The 12,161-nt window shown below is 40.7% G+C and overlaps 1 protein-coding gene across 2 annotated transcripts; it reads left to right on the top strand.

Annotated features, from left to right (window-relative positions):
* The first annotated feature begins 8,340 nt into the window (after positions 1–8,340).
* Positions 8,341–9,754, top strand: LOC122834322. 2 transcript variants are annotated; one of them, XM_044122676.1, is made up of 2 exons: positions 8,341–9,112; positions 9,342–9,754. In XM_044122676.1, the coding sequence occupies exons 1-2, from the start codon at positions 8,372–8,374 to the stop codon at positions 9,450–9,452; spliced, it is 852 nt and encodes a 283-aa protein (XP_043978611.1). In that variant the 5' UTR covers positions 8,341–8,371; the 3' UTR covers positions 9,453–9,754. The 2 variants fall into 2 exon arrangements, with proteins under 2 accessions (XP_043978611.1, XP_043978602.1); XM_044122667.1 differs by having other exon boundaries at positions 8,341–9,481; positions 9,575–9,754.
* Positions 9,755–12,161: the final 2,407 nt, after the last annotated feature.

Genomic DNA, 12,161 nt, shown 5'->3' with positions numbered 1-12,161 from the left:
AGTCCTCAGTGAAACCTTTGGTAGTTTAGAAATTCTTATGCAACCATTTTGGTGTTTTTTACAGCCAAAAATTTTGCGAGACCTCACAGGTTTTGTCCATCATGAAATTCTTGAAACCAATAAACAAGCTAGTGGTTCAAATTCTTCTAGAGATCAGTGCTGCTTTATTGCACGTGAGGCTGTAAAGCTGCTCCTAATGATGTGCCTGATCAATCTATATGTAAGGGCTTGAATTTTTTATCTAATTAGTAAATTACAGAAATAATTGTGTATTCAGAACCTTTCTCGATTCCCTCATTTCTAGCACACCGGTAACATTGATGCATTTACATTCTGCGCCGATAGGTGGCGGTAATGCGCCAGAATGTTCTTAGCAGCCAAGATAATTATGAGAACTCAGTGCTGGAGGCAAAGTAAAAGTTCACATGACTGTTCATCAGTTCCTTACTACATAAAAAATACTTAATGCGTCGAATTCGATAGACACGCAATTACATTGATGTTAAATTCACAAATTAATTACATGAGCAATGCCCTCCACTAACATATGTATTCCTGACGTGACATTCGACGTCATGAGGAAAATAAATCATACTTCTGTGTTTTCAAACTTATAATTTTAAATATTTGAGATCAAATTAATATATTGAATCCCATAATCATAAATAATCCCCGACTCTGACTTCGTAATGACTTATAAAGCAGCAGCCTCTTTTAAATTTTTTGATTTTATGTTGCATGTATAACAATACACAATCATTTTTCTTAACTTTTTAACTTTCTCCAGACAAGAAGTCTTCAATAATAAAAGGCAGTTTTACTAAAGTGTTTTTAAAAATTCTGTCAGAAGGGGGCAGCAAAGTGCAACTTAACATCACCTCTTAGAGCAGAAATAACTTTAGTTTTAGTGCTCCTTGGGGAATTGTTTTATCTCACAGAGTTTTATTTTTAATAAATCTGAAATCCTATGCAAAATGACTGACTCAGTTGTTTTACATTTGTAATCTGAAGCCCAACGTCAATTTTTATTTCAAATGTGCTTTATGTAGTTGCTCTGAGCCAGAAAAAAGGCATGCAAGAAGGACTGTCATTCATGTGGAATTGGAGTAGATTTATGCCGATCATGACCTTATACCATGACCTCAGACATCAAACACAATGACTAAAAATGATCCTTTATGGGATTGATGCCCTGCAGGGAGTATCCCATCATAAAGATCATCAAAACAAAGGGATCTTCTTACCCTGAAAGCACTTTGGTGCTTGAAAAATGTTTTGTGTTTGGCGCTGTGGGGACTACATAGTTTAAATGCTCCTAAACGGGTGGGGGTGTGACAGGTTTGGTAAACAACATCCAGCGGTGGACCTGGTAACATCTCGGCCCTCCATCCCATCGCGTCCCCTAACATACAGCTTTGAAGTCAAAGACGGGAGTAAAATGTCACCAAGGGGTCTTTGGGATTCATGTGAAGAGCCACAAAAACAACACTTCATCAGGGGCACCATTCAGACTGGTGACCAGCAATATATGGGGAAATTCAAATGAGAAGCATTGTGTGGGGTAAAAGCCAAACAGATTTGTCTCGTCCCCGGCCCCTTCGTCCTCCTTACCAACTTTTTTCATGAGAGACTTTGATGGGGAGAAGATGACGGAAAAACAAAGCGGCGAGTCTCAATTGAGTTCAAATAGAAAATAGGTTGTAGTGAAATGAGTGGGTGGGACAAAGATGCCGCGGTTAGACATAAAACAACAATTGAGCCAGCGAATCAATCTGTCAGAGACAGGAGAGAGGAGGGAGAGTAATCAGGATGGGAAGACATGCAGCACAGGTCAGAAAACACTGAGAAAAGTTGATTTCTCTTTAGAGAATCTTCCCCCTGCTCCTCCTGCAGTGTTCATCCCAGGGCCCGTCCTCCTAAAATGCTGACGTATTGGCTGCACAACCCCTTAAAGAGTCTCCAAACCCCCCACCCTGCTGCCCTCATGTGCTAGGACTACACAGACAACCTGGACCCCAGACCATGACATACGGAGGACAGGCCAAGTGACCCGCTCTTTAATGTGCTGCCCAGCTGGAAGTCAACTGGATTGACTCATAGGGTATTCTGCCACCTCATACGAAACTGCAGACTCCCTCTTAAACTCCAAATATAGCCCAAAACAAACAGAAAAATCCAATTTATGAAATTCAAATCCCAAAAAGGAAAGATAATACCTTGCTTGTGACTATATGAAGCCATTTAGATACTAGAATTTCTGAATATTCTCAGTAAAGCCAGTAAAGACAGGACTTATGTGGTTGTGGTCTTGCAGATGTCTTTTGCTTTATTGGGGGCAAGTAAAAAAATAAAATAAAATCTTTGGATAATCCACCACCAGTTTTGTGAAACTGTGAAGGGCAAACTAGCATAAACAGTCTTAACGTAAAAAGCCTGATTGATTAGAAGCGAATCAATCAGGTTAATGATTAGCTTCTAATAAACCAATGAGCTGAGCTCACTGTATAATGGTTGGAAAAGGATTGTTATAATTTGCAGATCACAGCGCACACAGGAAGTCTTTAATCTGTTACATTAGACAAAACAGTTTAATTACAATATATTATTGTCTTCAATGACTGTTTCCTGTGTTTTATGTCAAATGAACAAAGTCTTCACACTCCTTCAACCTTCCCATGTTTAGTCTCAGAGAACATAAAATAGTGCAAAGTCGTAGTGTGGGATGAAATTGATAAAAGGATGTAATTTTTTTTTGGCAAATATTGAAAAATAAAAAACCTTCCCATTTTTGTTGCAGAATAAAAACTGAAGCTGAAGTCAGACAGATAGTGATTTTCAAGTTTGACTACACTTCCTCAGTTTCTCGCCTTTGGACTTTGAATAGGCCACTCTAGAACAGGAACAGACTTTGGTCTAAGCCCTGGCTGCATGTTTAATGTTGATGCTGTTGTGATGGAGGGTGAATATCAGCAACAGTCTCAAAACCTTAGGAGCTTCTGTCAAGTTTTCCTTCCATCCATCTTTCCATTGACTTTAACCAGCTTCCCCGTCCCTGCTGAGGGAAAACATCCCCACAGCATGATGCTGTCACCTCCATGTTACACCAACCAGATGATGATTCAGGGTGCAGTGGGAAATTTTTTGAACACACATAGAACATTGTATACAGGCTAAAAAGCTCCTTTTTCTACATATTTGATGTGTCCCCAATGTGGTTTGTGACAAATTTCAAACAGAACTTATATCTTTCTTTCAATAGTGGCTTTCATCTTGCCAGCCATTCATAAATACTAGGACTAATAGTTGTCGATAGAATCCCCCTCCTAAGATGTGATGGTTCAGTAATGTTCTCTAGTAAACCTCTGACACATTCACGGTACAAATGCATTTACACTGAGACCCACCATTGGAGAAAACTCTATTTAGTTAGTAAAATCTGGTTGCACAAGGTTTAATTTAGTATCAGAGTAAAAGGGGAAGAACACAAATACGTGATGCACTTTTCTAGATTTGCTTTTCTACAAGTTTTTGAAAACTGAACACTTCTCCTTCAACAATTGCTCCTTTACATTTGTTCACAACTTAATTCGAATAATGCAATATCGGCACAGTGTAACAAAATGAGAGAAAATTCAAGTGACACAAATTAAGAGCAAAGAGCACTGGAGTAACATAAACATTTCATGAATGATGTCTTCCCAGGCATGCTGCTGTAACACCGAATATTCAAACATCTTACAAAATAACCCAACAAGAAATAGCAGAAAATTTAAAACTGCATTTTATGTTCAGATGGAGTAAACATTTAGTAAAAGAACTCTAGGAACCAGTAAAATTGTGTCATGGCGCTTTATACCTGCCCACGTTCTTTTGGCCGACGCGCTAATGAAAGTGGAGATAAGGTCTCAGCAGCTACCGACCTGACCCAACAATAGCAGAGCTTGGCCTGGCGAGTGGTGGCAGCCAGAGCTGGAGAATGAACAGGTGGTCATTAAAACTGCTGCAGAGCCCTCCAGGACAATGCGAAGGGCAGAGAGGCCAGAGAAGAAAGTGGAAGACAAAAGGAAAGAGATAGAAGAGTAAGTAGAGGGTGGGGAGCGTTTGATGCCTGGACCGTGTGCTCCTTAGTTCAGTCTGAGGACTGGGCTTCAGAGCGGATGTGTTAACAGTTTCAGGCTCAATGGAGGGAGAAATCCCCACAAAGCGAGGTGTACAAATATTGTGGGAAATCCGTCCGCTCTTTAATATTTCATGAAGGCCCACAATCTATTCATAGGACTCCATTCCTTTGGAGGGGCCCACATTCAGGCTCACCCCGCAGGCTCAATGGGCAGCCCTTAATTGAGTGCCCGCTCATTCTTCGTCTCCCTGGCAGATTGTTCCCCATGAAAGCCCCCGGCTCTTCATCCTCCTCTTCTTCTCCATGAGAGTGGTGAAAGAAAAGGGGGCATGCCTTGCTGGTGGTGCATGTGGGAGGGAGGAATAAGCAAAGGGGCAGAGGTGGGGGGTAGGTGTGGATCAAATGTGATAATAGGGCAAGAGGTAGTGTCCAGAGATGTGGGGGCAGGGGGCTAATCCTCGGGGTGGGTGACGGCGGGGGGTGGCAAGGCAGGAGTGTTGTAACGTGTCTGTGGGTTGGTGTCTGAGGGCCAAGCATGGTTGTGGATGTGGGATTGATTGGCAGGTTAATGCTGCGTCCCACACAAAGGGAAAGTCTGTTTGAGATTACATGTTCTTTTTATCTCTGCTGCTGCATCAAATGTTATGAGGACGACTACATCCTCAACATCCAGGTTTTCACTGGCGATGTCGTACGATTAGTCTGCAGACCATAATTTATAGAGGAGGTAAACGTTTCAGAAATCTGAGAAACAGATTACATTACAAGGGAATATATTTCCTGACCTTGTTTTTCTGTACCATGTATGACATGAATAATTCTCAAAAGCACGGCTGTAGCAAATCCTATGCTTGTCTTCTCCCCTCTGTTGGAGGACGTAAGTATTACAGTACAAGTTTTAGTCGAGATCTCAAGATGGCTGCACACACCTTCCTAGCAGTTACTTTTAATAGAGTACAAAGTGTTTTTGGAATGGTTAGAGTAAATTAAACCCCCCAAAATTGGATCATTCATAAAGATAAGTCTTTAATGAAGACAGACAATGTACATTAACTTCATGTATAACCTTCTATTGTCAACCTGTGGTCAAATAGTGATTGTAGGGATAAATTGGGAAACTTTTTTACATACATCAGTTATTTTATTAAACTGTCTAAACTCTTAGAATGATTAAATATTCATACTAAGCTGTAGTTGTTAGGTGCGTCATGAAGCCTTAAAGATTAATATCTACTTCAAAATAGAGATATATTTTTTTAATCTTTGGACACCAATATCTTTAGTCCACAGCATTTTTATTAATCTGCACCTCAAGTGTTAGAAACAATAGAGTGACTTTAGATCGGGTTATTTTCTTTATATGATTTGTCCTGGACAAAACCGATTAAAAAACTACCCAGTCCCATAATGGTCACATCTCCAATCGCTACAGTAAATGCCTTCACATTTCACATGTTTTATGCTACAGCCTGTCGACAAAAAGGATTACATTCGTTTAAAAAAAATTATACCTAATACCTGAAGATGCAGGATCTGGGGGAGCAGTGAGGGTCCAGGGAATGAAGACTGCAGCAATGAATAGGATAACATGCTCTAGGGGTCCTCCATCCAGGCCTTGAGCCCTCAAGACCGGGAACTTTTAGATGGGAGTCAAATAATCAGGTCACTAGAACGTCCCTGCATGCTGAGGAGGAGATTCTACCATTTGATTCGGGTGTTTTGGACAAGTCAATTATTGGGAGATATTTGAGTTTACAGTTAAAATAAATATAAATTAACACATTTAATTTTTGAGGTAAAATGTTGACTGAATGAAGTCTCCTCATCATGTCATGTCTGCAGTCGTCCTGGTTTTAAATTGTGTGATCAGAGCCATGAAGCATGTGTGTCTGAAGGGTTTTCACCAAATAACACACACACACACGCACACACACACTCAACATTTACCAGGCACAGTAAATGAATGGACAAGCCCTCCATTGAAAGACAGAGTAAGAAATCGCGTTCAGAATCACTTCATGTGGATGTGTGAGCTGAAGCCTTGCAGAGAAACACGATCACTGCGTCATAGATTTACACCTCAGCAGCGAGCGCTTCATCCACCCTACAGCTGAATCGGCGCACTGCCTCAAGGTGGACGGCCAGCTGGGAGCCTGACCTGAGGGCTCGACTGCAGTCAGGGCTCCTGAGGGCCTCCAGCTGCAGCTCAGGCTCCTGATCCCTGATTAAAGGTCATCCCGCTTCTTCTAAGGGCCTGTAAGACCCTGGGAGCCCGGCTCACTCTTAGTGACACCCCTTCTCCACGCCAATGTGTGTCCAACAGGCTTATGCTGGCTGGTGATGGGTGAAGAGGACCTGTAGAGAGGAGAAAATCCTCCACCTCCACTTGCATTCACACACACACACACACACGCCCACGCACGCACACACACACACACATATAGAGGAGCTGCATACACAGACACTGGATGCATAATTTATCCTGGTGGTACCACCCCTGGGATCCAACACAAGCACCCCCCTGGTGGAGTGTGGCAAAGCCATGCTAAATGGATTGTGCAGAGGAAGAGATTTAAAGCTTTCTTAGTGCTTAGTGTGTTCCAGGCGGCTGCATCTTGGGGCTTTGATGGATTGTTCTCAGGTTCATTTCAGGATTTTCTCTGGAGATTTTGGAATTGTCATGGAATTTGAAAACATAGGTATAATTTAAAATTTTAAGGGGAATGTGTGGCTACTTGCTGTTTTACATTTTGAACACCTCAGATTCAATGTCGCAAAATAACAGCAAAAATGATCACAATGTAGCTAATCTTGCTGGTATGAAAACAGCAGAAAACTTCAGTCAGAGTTCACCTATAACTTAACTTTCCTTTGAAGACAAAAGTTTTAAAAAAGTTTAACAAGATTGAGTTAGAATGATGAGTCTTGTAACATGATTGCATTGTGCTTATTAACCTAACAAGTGTAGATTATTAAACCTTAATCCTTGGAGGCCCCCGGCTTCAGGAACACTTAAATCCAGGTTGCAGGACCTGACACCAAATCTCCGGATGCAGGACACTCCTGCCGCTCAGTTCCTGGGCCTTTGTATCAGAGGGTATTAACACCACAAGTACCGCCTGAGACTGAGATGCCCACATTATTACAGAACTGCTGACTGGATTGTTTGAATGCTCTAAGCAGGGGGAGTTTTATTTGCCAATGCCAATACCAAAAGACTTTCCACAAGTCCAAATATTTATATTTATACATAGCGAAACTTTTAAAAAAAGCATTTTTTGTGATGGATCAATAGACATGTTTAATTCTGGTCAAATGAGGAAGAATAGACAACTTTCTCCTTTTACATGCACACACACACACACACACACACACACACACACACCAACACACAACACACACACACAAACATATATATATAATATTCAGGTCCAAGCTAAATAATAATAATTTACATTACAGTTTTGAAAATAAATATGTAATTTTTAGTTTGGCAAAAAAAAAAAATATTTTTTTTTTAAGTATTTGGAACAAAAATATTTATCTAACTAAATACTTATAACTTGTAGTTTAATTTTAATCACTGTCTTTTTATTGAGTTTTTTTTCCCTTAGTTCAGACCTAAAAACTTAGTTGGTAAGTAAATATTTTTTGTAAATTAAACATTTAGCTTATGAATTCAATATTTAGATTGGAACAACGGCATTTATAAATGTATGAATAACATGGTGAAAAAAATCTGACTTTGAAAAATGAACACTCAGTTTTCTCCTCTACGATAGGCTAATTAAACCAAAAATATTGCTGCTTATTTTATTTTTTTTACAGTGTAACTTCACAAATGACACCCCTTAAACTCACCCTAAGTCACTGATGGCAACTCTTCAAGCCTTGGTAGTATTTACCCTGCATCTACCCGACAGGGCTGGATCTGCATCATTTCACACACAACACGTCATACTGATCAGAACCATCTCCTGCTATTTGGTGCCCACGATCTTGATTTTACCACACTCGTTGTGCGCTATTGTTACCCCTAGCAACCGTTGCCATGCTGCTGACATGCAGACTTCCATGTCATCATGGGCGGAATTCTTTTTCCTTTGAAGTCTGTGTCATGAAGCTCTTCAAAGGATGATTGGTGATATTGTAGTCCATGACATCACCAACTGCATGTAATCTTTCAACACAAGATTTATTACCAAAGTTCAAATCAAAGTGTCAGACCTGCCTGGAGTCAGCAAAATCAAGATGGAGATAGAGCGTGAATTTGTCAGTGACCTTTTGTGGCAAGTGATTGAGAAGGTTGCAAACGCATCTACTCTGCATCATGTCAGAGGAACCTTTGAGGGAGTCCATGATGCCCTCTTGCATCTAATTATGGGAAAAATTAAGAAATTAGATCTGGAAGTCTTGACTGCAATGTCAGAAGAGCTAAGTGAGAATATTTTCCAAAGCATCGCCAGAGATTCTTTCCAATTTGCTAGCGAATTGCATTTATTTACATCACTTAAATACCCACAAGTGTATCCAAGAATAGTGAGAAAGTTCAAGTGTCACCTGGAGAATCCCATTCCTCAGGAACCTACCAAAGCGAAGAGATTTTTCTCATCTGTGAGAGCGAAGATCAAAACGACTTTCTTTGACAACGAGAACCTATATTCAGAGGAAAACTGCCTGAGTGAGGGTTTTTCTGAGTCCACTGATCCTAATGGTACAGAGCCAGTGCAGGATGGCACAGACAAGAGACTCAGTCGTGGAACAGAAGCAGAACGGGAAAGAATGGTAAGATTAGTTCTTTGGAAGTTGATTAGTAAGGCTTGTTATAGATCGGCCACAGCATATAAAATGAAAGACAGGGTATGTATCCACAGAAGGCTTTTTACAGTACTCTGGGAAGAACTAAAAGATCTAGACTTTGTCTTTTTCTCTAACATGCACAAAAAACTCAGTGCAGACATCTACCAACTTCTAAGTGGAAATGACGATGTGGTAAGGGAACGGCTTTTTTACCTCATGACATTGAACGACCCAATTGTTGATTTCAAGATCATCACTTGTTTCAAAAGAACGCTGGCACATCCCAGAAAAGCTCATCTCCCACAAAACTGTCTGAAAATTTGTCAGAAACACTTAAGAAATGTTGTCTGTAACATGTTCTGTCTTAAACGAGTTCATCCACGCTCAATAAGCCCTGAGTCATCGACTGAACCCCCTACAGGTACAGCTGATGACTATGAAGGGCGGTACGCACCTGAATCCCCTGTCAGTGAACCTGAAACCCCAGAGTTGTTACGGCACAATTTCCCAGAACCTCAAAACTCATCCATGACACCGGTGGAGTGTGCTGAACATATACGGGTAAAATATGAAGATGTTGTCTCTGGGACGTTCTGCGAAGTGCATCCTGATCTTGCCGCGTTAATAGCTGTGTGCCGTCCAATTTTTATACAGGTGGGTCCTTGTAATCATGTTCTGGAAGATCCTGAAAGCCAACAGAACACAAACGGAGACCCTACAAAACGTTTGTGATCTGGTTTCGGAATATCTGGAATGATGAGGAAGCACACAATCCTGATCGGCTGAATGTTTGCTGAATGTTTAATGGTGTTTAACTTTTAACGTTCGGCAAGCTGTGTCTGCTAAAAATTGCATGTCAGTTGTCATGACAGTTTGTCTTGTTATTTTTGTTTTTCCTTTTTATTGTCTGTTCAAAACAAACAAACAAACAAACAAACAAATAAATAAATACATATTCAATTATTTAGTTAATTAATCAATTGACTAATTAATCAATTAATCAATCAATCAACCAGTTGCTTGCTGTGTTGGTTGGTTGATTGATTGCTAGATGAATTAATAAATGTCCACTATATAAGAAATGTTCAAGAAATGTTTTCTGAACGTTCCTTGCTGCTGGGTCCAGAATCATGAATGAGAGTTCATTTGATAAATTTAATCTCACTGTACTCACAATAAATTTAATTCATTAAGTTAATTCATAAATTACTCTTACATGGGTGGCTGATTAAAAAGCAAGATTGCATAGTGGAGTTTTTTCTCTTACATGGACTAGTGGATAGTTAAGTAGCAGAGTGACATGGTGGGGTCTTTCTGCGTTCTGCATTCGTCCCCTGTGCATGTATGGGTTCCCTCCAGCTTCCCCCACAACCCCGCGAGCTAGCAAATGTTCAGAAAATGTTCAATAAATGTTGCCTGAAAGTTGAATATTCAGCGTTCAGGAATGAAGGTTCACGTTGATCTAACATTTACTTGCCATGAGAAAAGAAATGTTTCTTCTTTGATTTTATGGAATCAGATCTCAGCAAGAAGATCCTGGGTTCTTTGCAGGTTCTCCCTGTGCATGTGTGGGTTCTCTCCAGGAACTCCGGCTTCCTCTCACAGTAGCTGTACTGTGAGAATTTAGAGTTAAATGGAGAATTTAGAGAGTGTTTGTCTCTGTGTTGCCCTGCGACAGACTGGGGACCTGTCCAGGGTGAACCCCGCCTCTCGCCTGAAATGTCTTGCTGGAGATAGGCACCATTAGGAACCAGGGTGTGCAGAAAATGGATGGATGGATCTTATGACCGTTCTTTATTCTTGTCTTGCACTCCTAACGTTCTTTAGACATTCTCTCGGCGTCATCTGTATGCTGTTGGTAGCACTTTCCACTACAGTAGAGAAGAGACAGGGAACACTATAACTTTCTTGTAGCGAACACAATTAATGTTCACCCTTTTCACTGCAGATGCTGGGTGTTTTCAAGCTTCATGGACCAAAGAAGCAGCCTCTAAGTTAATTCTGCTAAGTGGCAGTTCACAATCCCCCTAATTATTTATACTTCTTCCATTGGTTGGGGTGTCACTTAGATAAACACTGCAGAGGTTCATCTCATCTGGTCCACAAAAACTCAGAGTGTGCCGTTACCAATGGCTCCGGTGAACTCTGACCCCACTGGGTCACAGTGAGCGTTTGTCCCTCGATAATTGGACAGAAGGGGGATTTCGCTCTTCATTTAACCTTTGGGGTCCAAATCTTTTATTTTTTCTTCCCTCAGCTCCCATAAAGTCCCTGGTCCTGACCCAGTGTTTTTCAGCCTATCTTTCCTCCCCCATCATGAGACCTTTGAAAGCTGGAGTGTGCTTGCCCTGTCATAGACAATGGCAGAGTTAGTGACCCCTGACCCAGCAGACTGAGGCCTTTCTTACCGGATAAGGCACTGCCTTTAGCTACGGTGGGTTATTGCTGCACAGCTTGGCAACAGAAAGAGGGTAAACACTTGTCAAGGTTCTCCTTGTCCAGACTCAACCCCCAACTTCTTTTCCACTGTGGTCCTTTAGCGCATATTCTCTCCTTTCGAAGAGGTTTTTAGGTCTGTTGAAGGATGGGCAGAAGCAAAGGCAGGCCACTTGTTTGGATTTTAAGGCAGAGCTTCAAAATCCATCATTCTGACAGTCCTTTGTTGCCTATCCAAAGGGAACAGGAGTCATCCCCGGTACATAATACACAATACACTAGCTAAAGTAATAAAGGCTTTGGACATGCATCTGCTTGTGTACAGATGCATTTGGATGCTTTGTAGTAAGGCTTTTTTTTTTTTTTTTTAAACTGTGTTACAAACTATTCGAGTGGAACAGAAACCTCTAATCAAATCTATTTAATTCATTTCAGACCCATACCATGCAACAAAACTAGATGGCTCTTTTCACAGAGCTTCAATAGTTAAAAATAAATAAAACATGAATGAAAAACAACACTATATAGTCTTGAAAAAGGATTTTACGTAAAATTAAGAAAATTATGGACAACCCCGACCATCCTCTTCATGAGACTGTCTCCGGGAGCCAGACTGTCTTCAGTCACACTCTTCTTCAAATTCGCTGTAATACAGACTGCTACAGGAGATGCCCACAGCCACCACCACCTACAACTCTTTAAAGAGTCTTGAAAAATTTGATTTACCACAACATTTAATTCCCATTGGGATTAGAGTATTATTAATTGAATAAAATAATGTGTGTGTACTTGATCAATGGTGTGA

Source organism: Gambusia affinis, linkage group LG01 (assembly GCF_019740435.1).
Source record: "Gambusia affinis linkage group LG01, SWU_Gaff_1.0, whole genome shotgun sequence".
NCBI classification, from domain to species: domain Eukaryota; kingdom Metazoa; phylum Chordata; class Actinopteri; order Cyprinodontiformes; family Poeciliidae; genus Gambusia; species Gambusia affinis.
Note: the sequence above shows the minus strand (reverse complement) of the source record. Positions and strands in the feature narration are given on the sequence as shown.